General features: G+C 40.6%; 1 protein-coding gene across 2 annotated transcripts in view; it reads left to right on the forward strand.

Annotated features, from left to right (window-relative positions):
• Positions 1–21,982, forward strand: part of grin2db (glutamate receptor, ionotropic, N-methyl D-aspartate 2D, b) — an 81,250-nt gene that overhangs the window by 32,021 nt on the left and 27,247 nt on the right. For both annotated transcript variants that reach the window (XM_039679537.2, XM_089117595.1), the window contains exons 5-8: positions 1,486–1,814; positions 9,948–10,062; positions 17,060–17,265; positions 19,358–19,526. In XM_039679537.2, the coding sequence (XP_039535471.1) occupies positions 1,486–1,814; positions 9,948–10,062; positions 17,060–17,265; positions 19,358–19,526 (819 nt within the window). The remainder of the gene's footprint in view (positions 1–1,485; positions 1,815–9,947; positions 10,063–17,059; positions 17,266–19,357; positions 19,527–21,982) is intronic.

Consider the following 21,982-nt stretch of genomic DNA (forward strand, 5'->3'; position numbering starts at 1 on the left):
ATAACACAGAGCCTGTGGCGGTGCAACCTAATGCCGTATGCATTAGATTCAGTCTGCAGTGCTTCTGCTCAATTACACACACACACACACACACACACATCGAAATAAATATTGCACACATATATAAAGAAAAAAAGAAAACAGAAAGTTACATAGTAGAATACAGTAAGTAGTATGATTGTGGTATACCGTAATTGCTTCAGTCAGTCAGTAGTGAGAGCTATTATAATACTTCACCTTACCTGCTGCGTGATTTTAAAATGTGGATTTTAGCATGGCTGGAATGCTGTGTTGACCAATCCATTTTATAATGTGATGTATACATTATCATGAACATGATATCACTCATACCGTGATTTTCAAAGTACCACACACCTAGACACGGACAGGATATACTGCATACTCGGCATAAACACGCACACAGAATAAGAACATAATAACACTTAATCTATACAGGTTGAATTCTTTTTTTCCTCTCATTCTCTATTTCTTTTCCTAGTTCGCTACTGACCTTTTCTTCTTCTTTTTACAGTCTCTCTTGGGTTTTTTTCTCTCTCATGTATTGTAAAGGTGAAATATTTAGCCCCTCGCTCAGTTTCTGTTCTTTTCTTCCTTTCTTTCTCTTTCCCAGATTGTGCTAGTATCACCTTCCCCTTTTCTTTCTCTCCTTCTCTTTCCATCCAGTATCTGTCTATCTTTGTTAAGGAATGTCCCAGCACCATTACCTCCTGTAAAATAATTACATTTCTGTCTATTACATTCTGTCTTTTTTAAAAGGCATTTAGCAAAGTTTACTGTTAAGAGGTAGAACTTGTGATTGCAGGAAACAAACACATTCTGCCCAATGAACATGGTACTACATACTGTAGTACATCAGTCTACTGTAATCAGTTTATTAGTTCCTGTAATGAACCCTTTATATTTCAGTAATCCCATTAAAGTTACTGTTCATATGTCATTAATTGCAGTGCGTATAGGATTTCAAATTTCAATCCAAATTCACTGATCCAAGTGATTGTATTCCCTTTCTGTTGTGTTCAGTTTGATCTGCATGTGCTCTTTGAAGTATCTGAAATTTAATGATGACGGCGACATTTAAATCGCTCTTTTGATATTAGGACGCTCTCGTGTAAATGGAAACACTCTCATTATAAGAATTTAACAGTAAAATGTAATTAAATATTGTTTTTTAAGAAATACGTTTTTCAAGCACTGAAAGAGTCTCTCCCAAGTACATCGCAAAGACGTGACATATTCACGATCAGTTCTTAGTGATTTTACACGTCGGTTCCAGCACTGAAATGTATAATCCCAATTCCTTTCCTGTCCTGTCTTCCATTTCCTCTTCTCATTCTGCTCATGGTCTGTTCCTCCCATTTGACCTCTGTGTTCTTGTTTGCACTCGCTTTTGTTTTCTCTCTTGCTCCTGCTCTCTGGTTTTCATCTTGGTCCCCTCTGTCCTCTTTGCCCCCACTCCTACTGTAGGTGCGGTTGTTGTACTGCTCTCAGGAGGAAGCAGAACAGGTGTTCCAAGCTGCTTGGGCAGCTGGTCAGGCCAGTGCCTCCCACATATGGTTTGCGGTGGGTCCAGCTCTGTCCGAGCTGGGCCTGACCGGACTACCCAATCGCCTTTTTGCAGTCAGACCGCAGGGTTGGAGGGACGAGCCCCGCAGACGTATCGCCCGTGGGGTGTCCATCCTTACCCACGGAGCTGTTGCGTTGCGCAAGGACTATGGAGCCACTGGAGGTCCACACTTTGTCACTAACTGCCAGACGGATGGCAACAGAACACAGAGGATTCGTGGTAGAATGAAGTAAGAGATAGTTCTTTCCATCGATGCACGACTTGACTTGTATGTTTTGCACAGAAAGATACAACCTGTCTCACACCAAGCACGACACTGTGTTATAGTGACCATGAACATGAAAATGTATTTGCAAAACGTTTAACTAATGTAATGTGTTGTATTAAGTGAAAATTAATATTCAGTTGGACATGATGTAGGGTGGGATTTGATTTTTAATCAAATGAGATTTCATTGAGCAGTGAAGAAAGGCTGTAAAATAGTTTTAGAATGAACTTACTCCTGTTCAAAAGTTTGAGATCAGTAAATAAAGAGATTGATACTTTTGTTCAGCAGTGATGCATTATCTTGAACAAAACTGACAGTAAAAACTTTTACAAAAAAAAAATCTATTTCAAATAAATGCTTTTTTTTAGAATTTTCTATTCATCAAAGAATCCTGAAAAATATGTATTACGGTTTCCGCAAAAATATTAAGAAGCACAACTCTTCTCTAAATTGATAATAAGAAGAAAAGATTCTTGAGCAGTAAATCAGTTTATTAGAATGATTTCTGAAGGATCATGTGACACTGAATACTAATTATGCTGAAAATTCAGCTTTGCCATTACAGGAATACATAACTGTTTAAAATATTTATAAATGGAAAACTTATTTTAAATTGTAGTAATATTTCACATTATTACTGTTTTTTGTTAAAAAAAAAATGCAGCCTTGGTGAACATACAGTAAGATACTTTTTAAACATTAAAAATCGTCAAACTTTTGTATAGTAGTGCATATATAATGTGTCATTTTCATGGTCAAAAATAATGAAAAAGTTCAAATATTTTTTTTTTTTATCATGATTGTTAAACAAACTTCTTTTGTGATGGTCTGTGGACAGTATAATCAGTGACATTTGTTTAGAAAGAGAATTTTAATTTTGTTATATATGGAGTAGCCATAGAATCAACCATATAAGTATTTAATTTAGACACTCCTGTAGGAGCAAATTCATTAAAGAGTTAAACCATTTTTGCCCATGGTAATGCAGCGCTAATAAAGCTGCCTTTGTGAACGTGTGTGCATGATATTGCCTGTGTAATTCATTTAGTGAATCAAGTGCTAAACCAGCACATGCAAATAAATGGTGCTTTCAGTGTAGTTTATGGTGTTATTATGCTGTGTGATCTTGAAAATCTTTTAAAAGCCCTCAATTTATGTTCACCCTGAGCACTGTGTTTAAAGCTCATTTTGTTTGGCATTAACTTTCATCTTTGTTGCAATATATATATGACTATATATATATAGTCTGAATATCTTTAGTCTGAATAATAAAAAAAATAACATTAAAATCATGACCTCAAATGTCATTGTGAAAAAAAAATAATAATGTTTTACAGTTGTAACAGTGTACAGGCTAAATCAGACCTAATGCTAATGCTAATAAGACTTATGCCAAAATTATTATTACTACTAAATCGTCGGTCATTAAATAGGAAAACTAAAAAAAAGTGTAACACGACATCAGACATTAAGGCCCGGCCGAAGTAATTTTTTGCACACAGTGACGTGAGCAATCAATCACTCCTTTAATGCTGCGTTCACACCAGACACGAATAGCGCGTCAAATTCGTGCCTACCGCGTGCCTACCTAGTTATACGCTTGAACACTTTGAATCCATTCGCGCGTCAAGATTTGACAAAAGTTTAGACTGGCTGCTTGCACATTTACTGCTGCAACTTGAAGGAACAGGCTGCTGGACGAATCAGTTTTTTTATCGGACAGTTTTTAATGTTTTATATCAAAATTTCTGGGACAATTAAGGCCGGTTCCGGGATTTGGGACAACAGCATGCATATATATATATATATATATATATATATATATATATATATGCTTTTTGCATTTATAGTAAGTCAGTTTATCCTTAATGACACACTCTAATGAGAGTGAAAGTGCTGCACCTTTGGGGCATGGATGTCCTTTACTCCCCCACCACGGGGACTGTAGGAGAGGCGTTTAACATGCCCCTGTGTTTAAGACAACAAAGTGGGTGAGAGCGGATAAACAATTGCAGCTGTTTGACGCTGTCTCTACCCTAAAAGCAAGCAACACAACAAAACTAGAATAGTCCCATTATAATTAACAAGCATGTGCCAGTTTGATTTATTATAATGGGAACGTTACTCATCTCACGTAAGAGCGAATGGGTCTGTTTTTGACTTGAATGTGCAAGGATGCATCAGCTGCTTCTAGTTGTTTTAGATGTACAAAAACAGTCTTGATCTTTATATTGCAGACTGGTACTTGTTATCATATTATTTTAACATATATCATAATCATAAACTTACAGGGCAAAATAATACAACCATTTACTGCATTATACACCGTAAAAAGAAAAGCTGACTGGAGGAACCTTTTGGGGTTCTTCACTTTGCCACACCGGCAAACCATCTGTAGATCCTCTAGGAACACTTTAAAAAGAGGCAGTTCTCTGAGCAACCACCCAGGTTTCCTGAGGAACTCTAATATTAGGCACTGTGTGGAACCGCTTTGGGTGCCTCCAGGAACCAATTTTTATTTATGTATTATTATGGTTATCATTAACTTCTATTATAATAAACAAACTGAACCCAATACAAAATAAGAATTGTTTATTACATATTTTAGATCTCTTTTTTATACATATACTTCAATGCACTTGGGACAAGAAACTAATAATAGATTAATATCAATGAATAGAATACACAAACAAATAGTATAATACATAAGCAACATGAATGATTAACAATGTACAGTATATACAATAGGGTATATAAGAAATGACATCTCAACAAAATGCATGGAAACACATTTGTTCCATTTAATTTAAGCTGGTTAAGTCTGATGTCGCTGTTTCCAAATCCAAAAGCTCTTTTAGATGCCATAAACAAACAACAAATGGTGCTAATATATATTGTGCTGAAATATTCCTGAAAACTTTTATCTCTGTACTGAAATCTCAGATAGTTAGTTATTCAGCTATTTTGAGTCGAAAAATATTGAGACTGGAAATGCGGTGAGACTGGAGACTGTAATGTACACTATGGCTTTTGAAAAGCTTAAGTGTGTGACTTGAATCAACAGTGCTCATAAATAGTTGTTTCTAGTGAGAATATTCTCACTAGAAACAAGATAGATGGTTAAGGTGCAGTAAAAGAAAAATGCATAGCTTTATTTGGCGCCAAACCTGTGATAAAATTTTTCTGAGTAACATGAATGAGATTTGAGACCATGAGGGAAGATTCTCAGAGAATAACTGATTAAAAAACACAAGTACACAGTCAAACAATACAATTTCACACAGAAAAGTTCATAGTAATAAAGTACGTGCATGTGGTGCTGGTAACTTACTGTAATTCAATGTTGCCTCTGAAATGTTCAGATGATTTTAGAAATGCAGTTGTTGTTCCAGGGGAAACAAAAGAACAAAGCTGATTAAATCCATTCACAAGATAATATTTATTGACCAGTAAATGACTTTAAAATGGTATTTGAAAGAATCAGGGCACCTGTAGTAAATAAACAAAAATAGACCAAGCTTACATTAACTATATCCACGTGTTATTCATAACAAATGTACTCTGTTACTAACGTAACCTCGGTTCTCGGTTCTGAGTACTGCGTAATATCTTGCGGTATGGGAAAACCTCTTTTCCTCGAGATATTGAAGGCAAAAATTATCTTTAATTTTAAATTAATGTAAAACGCGTTGCTGCAGCATGCAGACATAGGCAAGACGGCTCGCATGCCTATTGGCTGTCCTACGGCAACTGCAGCAGCCTATCCAGAGAGGCCCTTGGTGACTTCAGATCCAATGGGGGCGCTTTGCGGCCAGTACGTGGCCTATAAATACAGCTCGATGGGCTGATATTATCTGGTTTTTCATCGCCGAAGCGAACCAGAGCTTGTTGCAGGCACAGATACGCTGTACTCGTTCACTCTTCTAGAGAGAACCGAGGTTATGTTAGTAACTGAGTAAATTTTTTTTACGAGAGGTTCTCTAGGGGAACCTAGGGGAACACAATGTAAAAAGCTGTTCGTGCTGGGATCCAACTCCAAAGCCCCAAGGGCAGGTGCCCAGGATTCATATAGTGCATAATCACCAGGGACACCTGGGAAAAGAGGCTAGAAGCGTCATTCCCAATAAGTAGCATCCTAAGGGAGCTAAGCCGAGGCCACGCTTCTTGTGGAGTGCACTCTGACACCAAAAGGACACTACAAGCCTTTAGAATTGTAGGCCAGTGCAATAGCATCAACTATCCTTCTGGATAGACTCTGTTTCGATGCAGCTAGTCCCTTAGAACGTCCACTGAACGAAACGAAGAGCTGCTCAGTCTGTGTGAAAACAGACGAGCGAGACACATAAGCTCTTAATGCCCTGACTGGGCAGAGGAAGTTTGCGTCCTTTTCCTAATTGTAAACCGGCAGGGCAGACAAGGAAATAGCCTGAGCCCTGAACAGTGTGTTGAGGGATTTAGGCACGTTACCCGTCTCTTGGTTTTAGTATGACTTTCGAGTCATTTGGACCAAATTCCATACATCCAAAACCGTCAAAAGGTCCCACATGGGGACTGAGGATTCAGCCTCTTAGTTCCCTTAAGGAAGCTGATGACCAGATCGTTCTTCCCCAGTGACTGGCCAGTCGCTGGTTTAGTAAACGCTGCTATGGCCGCCACATAAACCTTGAGCGTGAATGGGTTTCTGCCCTTATCCAGTAGCTCTTGAAGGAAGGAGAGAACTTCCGTAACCCCACAGTAGGTGTGAAAATCCTCGAGCTTTGCACCAGCCAGAAAACACAGACCATTTTGAGGAAAAGTCGTTTAGTAGACAGTGCTCTATCCTGCGTGATCGTGTTTAACACTCCCTCCGGGAGGTTAGCGGGTATCCATTGATGACCCATCCATGTAGGCACCACAGCTCCGGGCGAGGAGGCCAAATCGAGCCTTGGCTTGAGAGAGGACATCTTTCCTCATCGGTCAGAACTGGGAACCAAGCCTTTTTTTTACAGAGCGGAGCCACAAGTAGCACTGAGCATCCGTTTTCCCTGATTCGTTCCAATACCTGAGGCAGGAGCGAAACGAGGGGAAAGGTATAGAGTGGGCAGCGGACCAGACATGGGCTAGTGCATCCCTGCTTTTGGAGAAAAACTTCGGACAGTGAAAGTTTTCTTTGGACGCGAACAGGTCTACCTGCGCTCTGCCGAATGTCCACTGTCAGCGAGCACGAGAGCTCCATGGAAACGCAAATGACATGGCAGTTCCCAGCGGCTTCAGACGCAAAGGCTCGTCCCGCAGGAGGCTTTTTCTCAGACGCCGTGGCTTCTTCACACCAGATCCAGCGATGCGTGAGCTACGGCGGGACGCGAAGCGGCCCCATTGGATCTGACATCACCAAGGGCCTCTCTCGATAGGCTGCTGCACTTGCCGCAGGACAGCCAATAGTCACGCCGTCAGGCCGTCTTGCCTCGTCTGCATGCTACAGCAATGCGTTTTACATTAATTAAAAATTAAGGATAATTTTTGGCTTCAATATCTCGTGGAAAAGAGGTTTTCCCATAGCCTAAGATATCACGCAGAACCTCTCGTAAGAGAACGCCAATGATGACAGCAGGAATCAACTATTAATTAGTTATATCAGCAATTTGAAGACAGTTGTACCGAATACCTTGAATTGATTGACTAAAACAATCTAAGACAATGATTTCTATTTGTTCATTAGATTAGTTAGCATCGTGGCTAAAACTTTTAATCCACATAGGCCTACTGTGCAATAAAGTAGACTAGAGTGGACTGTATTTATATTTCTTTGGCGAATTTACAAACCTGTTAACAGAGAGCCGAACAAACAGAAAATCCGTCTGGTATGATCATTATTGGATTTGATGATCATACCAGATGGATTTTCTGTTTGTAGCGCGAGGTTCATTAAAGGTGCCATCTGTAAAAATTGAGGTTAAAATATCCCAAAAATGAGCTACACGCATCAAAAGATTGAGAAGAAATAAGGTTGATGATGTCATTAAAAAACTGACACGTTATAGTGCTGCCGAGATATTAATCTGAATTAGCATGCTAAATTACTAGCCCCGGCCCGGCAGGTGTCGTAATACCAGTTTCGACCATGGGAGGCGGTATGCGGGCGGGCAACGTTAGCACCAGCCAAACTGCAGTACACGAGTGAGTCGCGCTCGCGCCAGCTTGTGTTTACTTGAACCTGACGTCAGTCGTGTGGAAAATACAGCCCACTACTACATTTCAGTTCAGGGAAGAGTTAAAAAACAATAATTGGTCGATATTATGCATGAGGAATACATTTTGGTAAGTTGTAGCATACTTTATCTTTTAACAGTGTTCGTGTTCTTTTACCATTAGCTAGTAGAGATGATCGGTTCACGTGTGCTAGGGATCTGTCGTGTAAAGCGCCAATACTGTATTTATTGTTTGAATTGCATAATAAAATGAACAGAATCTGAGAGCTGAGATCGGTCTCCGTGTCCTTTTCTGTGCATGACAAAATTGATGTGTGGCGTGAGAGTGTGTGAAAAGTGTTGTGAGAGTTGGCAGCTCTGAAAGACGCTAGCGTGGTCCACATCAGGGAATGCTGTCTGTCAAATTAATTCAAACTAATGATAAAAAAATGTAATATGAACAAATCGAATATCATAAAACTAGAAATAATAGCCTGGGCTTTAATTTTCCCATATCGTCGAAATGCACCGACTTGTCTATGAGACGGCCCTTATAATTTAGTATTGAGATGTTGTTCATTTAGTCTCTAATCTCTGAAAATCTCCAAATGCTCCACGTGAAACTGCGGTCTTCCAACCTTTTACTATCGTGTCAATTGATTTGATTAATATGCACGAGGGAGACAGAGCAACACAGCACTCGCCCATATGGGCTCTATGCACGGCGGTATTTCCGGTGAAGCATTAGGGATGCTCGATAACTTCCGCCGATCATAGAGTCCAATGCAATACCGAGAATTTATATTGAATTTTATACTCCATGGTTATACTAATGAAACGTTAGTCACAAAAACAGATAAAACAGACACCCCTCGTTGTGTTTATGCTTCTTTTTAAAATTATATTAAATAAATATAACTATATATAAAATTACATCTAAACGTGTGTACGTTTCGTTTCAAAGACGGGAGGACAGTAAGTTTTGAAGACTCTGCCATAATCCCGTTTTCCTCGGTTCTCCTCCGCTTAAATCTACACAACCGGAAATGGACGAGCATCCTTACGTCAAATGCGGAACTTATGCGTGCATATAGCCCATTGTTTGAAGACATGAGAGAGCGCGTGGCCGTGGAGGTATTTCTGGAGGTATACTGCCCCCATCTGGTATGGAACATGTTGTATGATTTGATTTTAAATCCCAGAGGGCACCTTTAAAGCGATGACAGCAGAGGAATAGACTGAATGATTTTTTATTTTTTTTGTTAATCACCGTTCATAACATGTTTTACACGTAGTAAGGAGAAATTATGGACTCACTGAGCAGAAACTCTCAACTTAACAACCAGTGTGACTCATTACACATCAGAAGAGGATTGATGGTGAAAAGAGATTCACCTGTTTAGTGCTGTTGTAATCATGGTTTGCTAAATAGGCTTATACATAATGGTTTTGCACGCATTAATCGCACAGATCTTTGGCAGAATTTTGTGAGGAATATTCACAAAAGGCTTTCAAAAGGCTCATAAGAACAGAGTAGAGGAAACTTTGCTCCCTTAAACTTGTTCACCCAGTCAAATTATTTAAGTGTGTGCTGTCTTCATTTTGCCAAAAGCATATTGGATTTAAGATAAAAAGATTCATTTGAAGCAGTCACAAAGAATGTCACATTTAGGCACTGTTCTGGGTATTTTACTGGTTTAGATTAAGTGCTCAAAATAGAGTGACTGCTTCCTTTGATTCCATTGCTGAAGGAAATAAAATGGTTACCTTCAACACACTCTTGCAATCTGACCTAATTAGGATGTTTGTGAAGTTTTCTGTGTGAGATTTCCTCTTTGACGTGTCCTCTCGAGTCTTTAATACTAATTCTTTCTGGGTCTCTTCCATCTCGAAAGACTATTTCTGCTCTGTTCTCTATGCTTTTCAGGTATTTCAGTAACATCACTCTTGGTGGGCGGGACTATTCGTTCAATAACGAGGGCTACCTGGCCAATCCCTTTCTGGATGTCATCTCCTACACGCCTGGGAGTGGCTGGGAAGACGTAAGAACTTATCAGAATTCTATTTCTGTTCGTTCTTATGTAACTGCTGTTATGGATTGGTAATGTCCAGGATGAAAAGCAGCATTGCAGTAGCCATGCTGAGCACTGCAGTACCAATGCGCTGGAATGGATTTCGAGAGACCACAAATCATTCGAGATGTCTGTTTATGACATGGACTGTTTTTGTGCGCTGTTAATTACGCATATGAACGATTGCGGTACGTATTGGGATTTAAAGGCAACGACAGCGCAGTGCTCTAATAAAATGTGCGATTTACTCCATCATGACTATTGTAATGATGTACTTGCTGTCTAAGAGCTGAAAACCTAATGTTACAGATTGTATCAGTAAGACATATAGATTGAAAGCAGTTTTAAAATGATATACTACTTGACACTACTCTAATTTCGAAAACCATTTCCCATGACAGTCCACAGCAGAAAAAAAAAAACCCATTACAATTAACTCTGAACAATGCATCACATTGTGCAGGAGAGAGAGTGTTGTGGTGTTGACGGTGCAATTCTGCTGTACTGGAGAGAAACGTTAAAGCCTCAATGATATAAACATATAATTAGGGTTTCAAGAGGACGTACATAATGCACAATTATCTCATGTTTACATCTGGCCTTGTTATCTATGCATTTCCTCGATACCCTCGGTATGTTATTAGCAATGCTTTCCTACGTTATTAGCTAGCTTGCGACTTTATTACTATTATGTGAATAGCAATAAATGGAAAATAATTAATTGTGAAATGGTTTTAGAGAATGGATTTGATTTCCTCTTTTCCCTCTTTCGCTAGTTATGCTTGTGTTAAGGATCTCTGAGCGGAAAAGGAATAAATAATGAATAAAAACTCTTTTAAATGCATTGGCTTCTTGTATATCAGCATATCGTTGGTGCCACATGGGACATTGTGGCTCTATTTATCCCGCAGAGCACTGCTGTCGTGAGACAAAATAACTGATACCAAACCCAACTAAGTAAATATAGCCGGGGAGAATGTCATAGACATGAAGGTGCCACTCAAACAGTGCCTTAAAACAGAATTATTAATATTTAGATGCCACAAAGACAAGGGTAGAGACTGAAAATTGTAATCCCTGGCAGCGCTCGTGTTCTCCACCGCTACAATCTGTTAACAGAGAAAAAGACCGCGGATTATGTACTTGGGAGAAATTCGAATTCCTTAGGGCGATATTCACTGACATTGAGCCATAAGAGCAAAAAGTATCGATATAGAGTGGGGGTTATTTTTCTGCTGATTCCCATACCTTGTCACCATCCATATTTATTTGTGGTCTTTATATACTGTACTCTGTGCATTTAGTAGCACAACATAGCTTGCAATCAATGCTTTTCACAAGGATTGTTATGCCTTGGACCCCTGATAGCACTTCGAACGGCAGCGCGTTCTTTCATGCAACAGCAACAGATTCACCTTAACATGCTCCGGTAGGAAAGTGAGAGGATGCACAGAGATTGTGTAGCCCAGGGCGTCTTGAAAGGTTGAGTGTTTGTTTTGTCGATGTTCTTGTATCCACAAGTTTCCGAGGGGCGCTCCTGTAAAAAATAAAGTGGGTGAAACTTCCGGTGACGCGGCAGAAGTAGCATTCCAATGGTATTTTGTGTGTTAGTTAGCGAAGAGGCTAGCTGTTTCTTGGAGAATTATTTTACTATTTAAAGACGCAAATCTTTATGAGAGATGCCGTTACGGAGCTCAGGGACAACATGTGCTGTTCGCGGTTGTATGTATAACTGGACTAAACTAATTCAGTGGCTTAAACGTGATTGTTTTGAACATAAGACGAAAATGAAATCAGAGTGATCCTGCCAACGACTGTAGTTTCCATCACCTCCCAAAAGACGACGCATCTTCCTGTGTACATTTGTTTAAATTCTTAATATTCTATAAACTCTATCAGCATGTGTTTGGCTGTTCGTTACTGATGTTACACCTAAACTCGGGATCAAAGTCTGTGTTGACAGAATACCAAATGTGCCAGTTAATGTATTCAAGTATCACATTCATTTATAATTTTGAATAAATTCCAAAGCACAATGACTAAGTATGTATTTTTTATTTTAATTGTTTGTCACCTCACACAACTGTCTGTCACCATGCCTTGCGAGTATTGATTATTAATAATGTTATTATAATACTCCCAACCAACTACTGCGGAGGGTAAAGGTACTGTTATATCACTCTTTTTAATTTCGATGGGGTTGTGTTCCCACATCGTTAGCTAGTTTGGATCGTTATAACTTGAATGACTGTCAACTGTTGATTGAATGAGTGTCAAGCATGTCAAGTCGCGCTTTGTTGACTTCGAACCGGAAGACGCGCCCACTTTTGACGCAAGGCCTCATGGGGCGTAGGAAACTTGTGGATAGGCTTTGTTTAGGTGCAATGAGGCCAATGAGGCCCTTTTCACTGCCTGTTCTACATTTAGTCCATTCTGAATCAGGCCAGCCTTTCATTTCCTTAAAATCTTTTATTTCATCCTGTATTGAACTGACAGTTCAACCAAAAATACAATTCTATCATTTACTCTCATGTTGTTCCAAACCCAAATGATTTTCTGTCAACCATAAAAGCAGATTAATAATGTTCTTTTCTACACAATAAAAGTGAATGGTGACTACTCTGGGACAGCAAAAATAAAAAATAATAAAAATAAAAATATAATTGTAAAAGTAAAAAATCGCAGTAAAAGAGCTACATATAAATTATATTCTATATTCCAAATCTTCAGAATTCTTATTATAGCTCAACCTCATCTCATTGGAAAACGTAACTATTTAATGTGGTAGCGATTTCATGTGAATTCGTATAATGTAATTTGTTCGAAAACATGCAAATTATTTTTTTTTAAACCTGCATGAAGATCCACCCCAAAACATAACCGTCAGTGAGGTGTAAGCACATCAGACGAAAAAGTACATATATATGAGACTGTACAAATTCATACCAAATTCATAGAGGAAAATCGTTGCCATCAGACTATCACTCTTAGAAGAAAAGGTTCTATACAGAACCTTAAAAGGTTCTAAAGCACTACGTATTTGGAACCCCTAAAATGCAATGCATGTGAATGATCACAAAATTCCAGACATAGTGGTTAAAAAATTTAATTAATTAATATCACACGAAGAGTGCCATTTCAGTTTTTATTCTCCAAAAATCAAGCATGATTAAAATGTGATATTAAGTTACTACAACAGTTTAATAAACAATAATTTAATAACAACTACAAATGTTGCAGAATAATGTAATATATGAATGAATAATAGCCTTTAACAAACCTTTGTGCCAAGTGTTCTTTCTTGTCATTATTGAACCTTTTTTTAGCATAAAATGCCCTTTGGAGTTGAGTAAATAACCCTATGCTACAGTACATAAAGAACCCTTTTTTCAAAGAGTGTGTTCGATTCCAAAATAACTGGTTTTGAAATGACATGAGTAAATCTTGAGAGAAGTTTTAGTTTTCTATTCCATTAAAACTTTTGGTCAAGCAGCACAGACTGGAAAACAGTGGTATTTTGTAGTTTTTAAAATCTTTGCACGGGAACAACTCTTAAAAAACCCATCAAACTGTGCAACAGTCTGTTAAGAGTTGCATGCTGCTGGTTCTGGCTTTGGCGTCTGCGTCTCATTTGCAGATATGTTCTGGAGAAAAGTGCTGTTAGAGACGTCTGGATGCTTTTGTACTTCAGAGTCACGGAGTCTTTGTGATTCACATAATATATTTAATGGGGCGCCATAATGTACGTTTAAAAGGCTTCCACGCTGACTATAGGAGGTTTTCAATTTCCATTTGTTTTAGGAGGGCACTCTATTAAAATGTGATGCACGCTATCTTTGTCTTCGCTCCGTTTTGTCTCTGGCTGTCTTAAATGCGTTCTGTCAAACATGGAGTAGACAATGGATGCGGATGACTAAACTACCAGAAGCCGTGTTGCACAAGGCACTTCATGTGATGGCTTCCACGTGCAGCATTTATAGTGCTTTAACAAACTAACTGCTACAACGCTTTTGATCCCATTTGTCCATGCTGTTCTCATAAATCGATACATATCGGGGGGGGCATTTAAGAAATGAAATGCCAGGCACATTTTTCCAAACCCTCTTTGTACCTGTCAGGATGTGTCCATGTGTGTTTATGCTGTGTAAATCTTCTAGTGGATTTGTAAGGATTGCGCTGGGGGAAAAGCGCCTCGTTTCATCCTCCTCTCACAGGGACTTTCACAGGGTGTCATGGCAGCGTGTTTGTGTTTCACCCTGTGAAAGTATTATCCGTTCCCGGGGGAGACGGTGTTTGATCAGGCCCCTGCTCTACCTCTGCCTGCGTGAGGCTCTGCCCCCTCAGCTTGGGCCCATATCTCTGCTACTCCGGCTCTTTGTTATTCACTGCAGGATCTCTAGATCTCCACACATGCTCCAACACTCCTATTTCGGTCGTTTTGTCGGCCCACGTTCCGACGTCGAGAAGAGTTAAGGCGTCTGGCTGACGCGGATCGGCCCAGAGAACTCGCTGCATTTCGGAGGTGGAGGAGAGCAAGAAATATTCAGGGAGAAGAAGGAGACAGATCAGAGAAGAGAAAGGGAGAAGAGAAACCCAACAGCACATTCAAACACATTAGAGAGTATTGTAAGGACATGACACTAAACACCCTGCATGATTAGCATTTCTATCCCTCAAGAAGCAGCATAAAACCACTCGGATCCCACACAGTCCTATCTTGCCTGGTTGTGCTACTTTGTGACACACCATGCATATTTTATGAAGCTGTTCAGACATCCTTAATACATGACGGTGTCACCTGTTGAGATGTGTGGCTGATTCTCTTTCCGTGGCTGATTCTGGGATGACAGATGCAGACACGACATTCCCTTTCTGTTCTCTTCCCTCCTGTCAGTGGCGCTCAGAGAAAATAGATCTTTGGGTTAACACACTGTAAAGGTGGATGTTTAAGAAGGGTGGAGAGAGTGACAGAGAGAGAGAACGCAGACAAATGGACAGTCAAACTGACCCAAGCAGACAGATTGATGAACAGAGAACGAGACAGGGACCAGGTGAGCGGATGTCAGCGAATCGGCTTTTTGTAATTTCCAATGATCCGCCCCGGATGCGTTTGATTTCGGAGCCTTTGTAGTGGCAGAGCCTTGGTTACAGGGCAAATAGAAAGTGGGATAACTAGCTCAATGAGACTAGCGCTCGCAGGAATCCGCATGCTGACTGCTGCCATTTCCTGCTCTATTCCTTTCATTTAGTTGCCTCTGCACTGATCCTGTGCTAATATGCAAAGTCTTCTAGCTGCCAGCCTCTGGCTGATCTCTTGGAGTCGTATGCTTGCACATAGACGGCGTATGAGAAGTATATTTATTCTTCGCCTGCCATGGAGACTTTGTAACAGTTTTATGAGAGCTGAACATCTTTTGCTGTATCTGAATAGCTCTCGAGGGGTGCTGATAGCTGCCAGTCTCTGCCGGTGTGTAGAGGAGACTCCTATGGCTCAATGCTGCGAACAAAGTTTGAGGGTTGGGATTGGGACAGGACAGTTGCGCGTGAAGTGTTTGCTGCTTGCAAACGAGAGGTTGTTGTGTCCTATAGGAAATATTTCTGAAAACTGAAAAATTCTGTCATTATTTACTCACCCATGTGTCGTTCCAAACCTGTGTTGTTTTTCACAAACAAATCTTTTTTTTTTTCCATGCAGTGACAGATCATGGATCACAAACTGTCAAGCTTTTGAAATGAAATAAAAGCACTCTAAAGACGGTTTTAGAGTAGACGCACATATGACCTTTTTGCAGGTTTGACATTTGTCTCAGATATTTGATGTCATGACATCATGGTGTTTGTTTGGTTGTGAGACTTCAATTTCATTCTGAATGTAAATATATGGATTATGTTTATGATGTTTTTTGCGTTGCTTTTTGGCCATTTTGAAGCTTGACAACCTGCTTGAAGCTTGATCACTATAAGCTGTTGTATGAAAAGATCCTTTGTGTGAAGATTCTTTAGATATTCAATTTTTTTTGTGGTATATGGAAATATCTGTGAAATATCTCTTCAAATTGAACTGATGCTTTGTATCGCAGCTATTCTGTTATTGCTGTCGTCTTATGACGAATTACTTGTTGTAGCATTTCTTATATATGTGTTTTGCTTTGGATAAAGGTCTTCCAGATTACTTTTGCAAATCTTGCATTTTCTGTATGATGTATAAGAAAATGTATTATTATTAAGAATAAGAATTAAATATTATTAATTATTATTAATACATGCAGATTATTATTTTTGTATAAAGGATTTTTATACAAAGTATAATCTACATACATAAATAATAGTCATTGTAATGTACCTAATTGCATATTTTTAATTGCCAACTGTGTTGTGGTTTTCCTATCATCAAGGACCTTGTGCATACCACTGTTTCTGTTACATACAGTACAATTGTGCAGGTCTTGATCTTCTGTATATGGATTATGAGCTCAGTTATGCTGTCATAGCCCATCTTGACACATTTTACCCCTTCTCTGTTTTTTTCTCAGGCTCGTAACCTTTTCCTCTGTGGCCCGTCACTTAGCTAAAAATCTGTCTTTCTAAAAATCTTTTTTTCCTCTGAAAAGAAAAATCCACTCATTCCCCAGTGGGTAAAAAGGGCACAGGACTGTTTTTAGAGAGTCCTCAGCTATAAGCTCATAGAGGCGATAGTCTTTCATTTTTCACTTTTCACTATCCTTCCCCACTTTACAGGCTTAACCTGAGTAAGGGAAGGCATTCCTGCCTGTAATCCAGCCTCAGTGACTTGTTTAGAATAGACCACTTAAATGGCTGAAATCGCTGGAAAGACCTTTGACTTTCATGTGTTATTGATTTATCATGGCCACAATGATTATTATTTTATATTATTAGCCACATTTTTGAAACCGCTAGACGCAAATGATCTCTGACCCTCGACCATGCACTGTCTGTGTGGTCTTAGGTAGGATGGTGGGAGAACGGGGTGTTGCGTCTGAGATACCCTGCTTGGTCTCGCTATGGCCCCTTCCTGCAGCCGCCCGATGATGCCCAGCACCTGAGGGTTGTGACCCTGGAGGAGCGCCCCTTCGTTATCGTGGAGCTTGCAGACCCTGCCTCTGGAACTTGCATTAGGGACTCTGTGCCATGCCGACGGCCTCTTAATGCCAGGTTAGTAATCATCAGACCTCCTCTTCTGCTATTTATCAGGAAAAGGAACATTGGTTTCCTGGGACTCACTTGAATAATACACATGTTAAATTAGAAAATTGTATCTTTCAGTGGAAAGGATAAGGAGTTTCTTTCTTGAACAAGACAACACATTCTCATCCTTTAGCGTCATGTAGAACGCTATATGACAAAACAACGCTATACCATGCACATGGCACCTGTTATCGTTAATATAACATGCGCTGTCATGGGTAGGTTTAGGTGTGGGGAAGGGTAGGGTAGTCTCATATTATGCTAAAGGATTTATGACGACTTGGGTTCGCGTGTTATATTAACGATAAAGGGTGCCATGTCTGTAGTATAGCGCCGTTTTGTCATATAGCGTTCTATGTGACGCTAAAGGATGAGAACGGGCTGTACATGACCCTTGAGGGAGGCATTCCAATGTCATTCCGCATTTTCCTAAACTTACTGATGCAAGCTTGCTTAAGGTGACCTGCCAGAACTAACAATACGCTTGATTAAAAAGAATTAAGTTATATTGTGAAATATTATTACGATTGAAATAATGGTTTTCTATTTTTAATATAAATATAATTTTGCGATGCAAAGCTGAATTTTAATCAACCATTACTCCAGTCTTCAGCATCACATGATCCTTCATAAATCATTCTAATGGGCTGATTTGATACTCTGTTATTATCAGTGTTGTGAAACAGTTGTTGCTTAATATTTTTTGGAACCTGTGATATTACAGCATTTATTCAGAGATTAAAAAACAGATTTTTTTTAGCAATATACATTTTTACTGTCACTGACACATCCTTAAATATAAAAGTGAAGGATCATGTGACACTGACGACTGGAGTAATGGCTGATGAAAATTCAGCTTTGCATCAAATAAATAAATCATATTTTAAAGTAAATTGAAAAAAAGAAAACCATTATTTTAACAGTATTCACAATGTTACTTTTTTTTTCTTTTTCTGTAGTTTTCATTAAATTAATGCAGGCTTGATGGGCATATGACCGGTACTGTACATAAGCAAGGTCTATTTGTTTCAGTTTTTTTTTATTTTTATTTTTTTATCTTGTTTCAAAGAATTTTCTTTGGAGGCGTTGGTCATCTTTCTCCAGTCATTTGTCACATTCTTTCAATTTTGTCTATCTCTGTGTCTCTCACTTTTTTCCCCCAAGACATCACTGTGAAGTTTCCGGGGCTATACTCGCCTATCTTAGCTTTGCAATCGATCACTCATTTCCTCTCTCTTTCCTCTTTTTTCACACTCCCCCCACATTTTGAATTGCCTTGTGGCGATCTCTACTCATACTTAGCCATCATGTTGCTTGTCAATCTGCTTGAGCTCTTGTTGTGCTTATGTGTGTCTCTACGGATGCTGTTGCAGTACTCCTACACCAGTCATGTAGGCGTCCGCGTTTCATCTCATTACATCAATTTAAGTTATATCACAGAAAATGTACCAAGACAACATACTACTGAAAACCTTGCCCTTCTCATTATTCTGTCTTTCCTTATTTCACATTCCCTCTGTAACTCTGTCACTCTGGTAACAGTGTTTCTCTTGTTTTCTCTCACTAAGAGGGGAGGGTTGGGGGGGGGGTTATTTAATAATAAGCTAATATTATTTAATAATAATATAAAAAGTAATAACACTATTACCCTTTAAAATCACTGTTTTCTATTTTAATATATTTTAAAATGTAATTTATTCCTGTGATGGTAAAGTTGAATTTTTAGTATCACTACTCTAGTATTCAGTGTCAGCTGTGATAGTGTTTTTTTTTTTTCCAGGATTCTTTGATGAAAGTAAATACTTTGCTGTCACTTTTATTTAGTTTAATGCATCCTTTCCGAATACAAATATGAATTTCCTTTTTTATTTATTTTACTGAACTCAAACATATTTTATTTTATTGTTTAGCTAAATATATTATTCCTAAAAAGGAATGATAAAATATTGGGTACAAAAATGCATTAACAAATGTTAACAAATTAAACCTTTTTGGGAATGTGATGGATTTTCTTGTCGCGTGCAATAAAGCTAAGTGAGCACTTTCTCTCTGATTACAGTGCACTTCAGGAAGGGGTGGCACCTATGAAACAGTGCTGCAAGGGATTCTGCATTGACATTCTTAAGCGATTGGCCAGAATTGTTGGCTTCACCTATGACCTCTACTTGGTGACCAATGGGAAACATGGGAAAAAGATTGATGGTGTTTGGAACGGGATGGTGGGAGAGGTGAGAAAGGCTTTTTAAAATTCTACTTTAATGTCTACTTTAAACTGGCCAGGCTTGTTGTATTCCCATCAGCGCCTCTCCTTATTCTCCTTATTCTGATGAGCAAGTGCCCTGGATGCACTGTCAGCGATATCTCTAAGACTTTACTTGCATATGTAAATACAGGCATTAGGTGGAGAGAGGACTACAGATTAAAGGCAAAGCTGCTATTCCCTTTAGTATTAGTACTCATGATGATCAAACACTGGGATTATGGGATAGACGAGGGCATGGTTCAGTATATTTGCAGTAAGCAAGCAATGTGAGCCTATGACATGTTTCAATGTCCTTTGTATAAGGATGTATGTAAGTGTGTAGTGAGGGAGTATCCAGGGTTCCCTTTCATTTGCTCACGTTCAACGTAGTCGACTGATTGGGGTCATGCTTATGGAGCCTGTCATCTTCGAGTATTGATAAAACTAGCCTCATTGGCGTGCAAGCTTTGCATATCACCCTCCGCCCCGCAGCGCGGGTATAAATACGAAGTGGATGCACCATTTGTCTTTCGCTTCGGAGCCAATCGATCTTCACATCGATGTCTCTGAAGAGTGTTGAATATTTTCAATGAGCAAGTGTATCGATGCTTCTGAAAGTCTCTGCCGGTGCTGGTGTTTCTACAGCAGGACTGCAGCGGTGGCCTTCTGAGCTCTCAACTGCTTTCTTTTTATCTTTGTTTGTCTGACGGTCGGTTGAGGGCGAAGAAAGTGAATGCTTAACTGGTTCAGGCTCCATCATTCCTGTCAGTGTTGCCACGATCATTCTCCTGTGTGGTCCGGCACTGGTGAGAGTTCCAAACTTCCTGAAAGAGCAACACAGGTGCATTTGTATCTTTTTCAAGCTGTCATTCCCCCTGTGCGTTTCTGGATGCGGTCGTTCCCTGTCCCCCTCTGACAGTCACAATAGTTGTATCACGTGTTTGGGCTTACAGCACGCTGAAGTAGCTTTTGTGGATAGTTCATGTTCCAATTGCAGGAACATGACTACTGCGGTGTTGAGATTAAGACGCGCCTTCGTCCGCGAAGGTGTAGTCCCCATTACCACGCCCCATCCCAGGGTGCCGTGTTGGATGGGTGATCGGAGGATTACAGTGATGGCTTCCCCACCCGGTAATCAATCCATGTGGGCCTCTCACTCCTCTATTGCACCGTAGCCAGTGGAGCCCCACATTGAGTGTGCTGGTCCCACTGTAATGGACCGACCAGCCGTTTTATTAGGGGCCACTCCAGAGGACAGGATGCCGATTGCAGCATCGAAGGGTGAGCTGACTGAGATGATGACTTGACTTTACCCTCTGGGAGTGTAACATTCCCCGAGCCAGATCCAGAGATGTCAGCTAAGCTGAAACAGGCTGCCAAGGCTGTTGGACTCGAGTGGAATCCACCACCGTGTCCCAAACAGTCTCGGTTGGATGATTGTTTTCTAGGGGCGTGCCGTGCTGATTCTCAGCCCGCCGCCACAAGTGCATGGAGAGCTTACCAGGTACCTTTCTCTGCCAGAAACTGTCTGAGTAGCTCCTCCCCCTTACTACCCTTGAGGGAGGAGCAGTGAAGGGTTACAAAGCTATCCCTTCAGGGTAGCCCACGGTAGGGTACGAGGGTAGGCCAGACCGTGCGCTCATAGGTGACCTCCGCACTGCAACCAATCCTCGCCCTCCGGGGCGCAAGCATTGAGGTGTGCAAGGTTGGTCTGGCGATGTCCACTTTAGTGGTCCAGGAGCGCCATCGCTGTCTCAACCTGATTGATATGATGGATACAGACAAGGTTCAGTTCCTAGACTCCCCAATTTCCCAGGTTGGGCTGTTCGGTGATGTGGTGGAAACGGAGGCCATTCAGACCATCCTGCCCCGGCGGCCAGCTGCTGCCTCCACCCCACTGCCAGTAGCAGTTCTTCCGCCTGCTCGTTGCTGAGGGCATCCCCTTGCCGCTGCTCCCGATCCCGGTGGGCCTCCGCAGCAGCCTCCACCCCGGCCTCAGCGTGCAGCCAGCTGCAGGTAGGTCACCCAGTCTGTCTCAGTCTTATGCTTGCCACCTGGTTTGGCAGCTCCTAAGCGTCCCTGAGACGGGCCACCCCTCAGCCCCCTCTTGTGTCGCCAGCCTGCAGCTGGGTGCGGTTCGAGGCCCCAATTAAGCCTTTTCACGCACCCCCTGCCAATCCGTGGAGACAGATAAGTGTCGCACCGCACACTCAAAACCTGCTTCAGGCCGCCTGGGGCCTTCCGAACTGGGTTCCTGTCCTCCACTTCGCTGTCCCACACCGGGTACGTCTGTGGTGCCTATGTGTCCCCCTGGCCCGGTTCGTGGAAGCCTGAAGAGGTGCTTCCCAACCGGTCCAGCTGGCTCCTCCAGACTCGTCTATAACAGTAATAACAGTAATTCAGTTTGGCCGGCATTCGTTACACTTCGGTGTTGAGTGAACG

The sequence above is a fragment of the Pimephales promelas genome, chromosome 12 (genome assembly GCF_988280905.1).
Source record: "Pimephales promelas chromosome 12, fPimPro1.hap1.1, whole genome shotgun sequence".
In the NCBI taxonomy this organism is placed as follows: domain Eukaryota; kingdom Metazoa; phylum Chordata; class Actinopteri; order Cypriniformes; family Leuciscidae; genus Pimephales; species Pimephales promelas.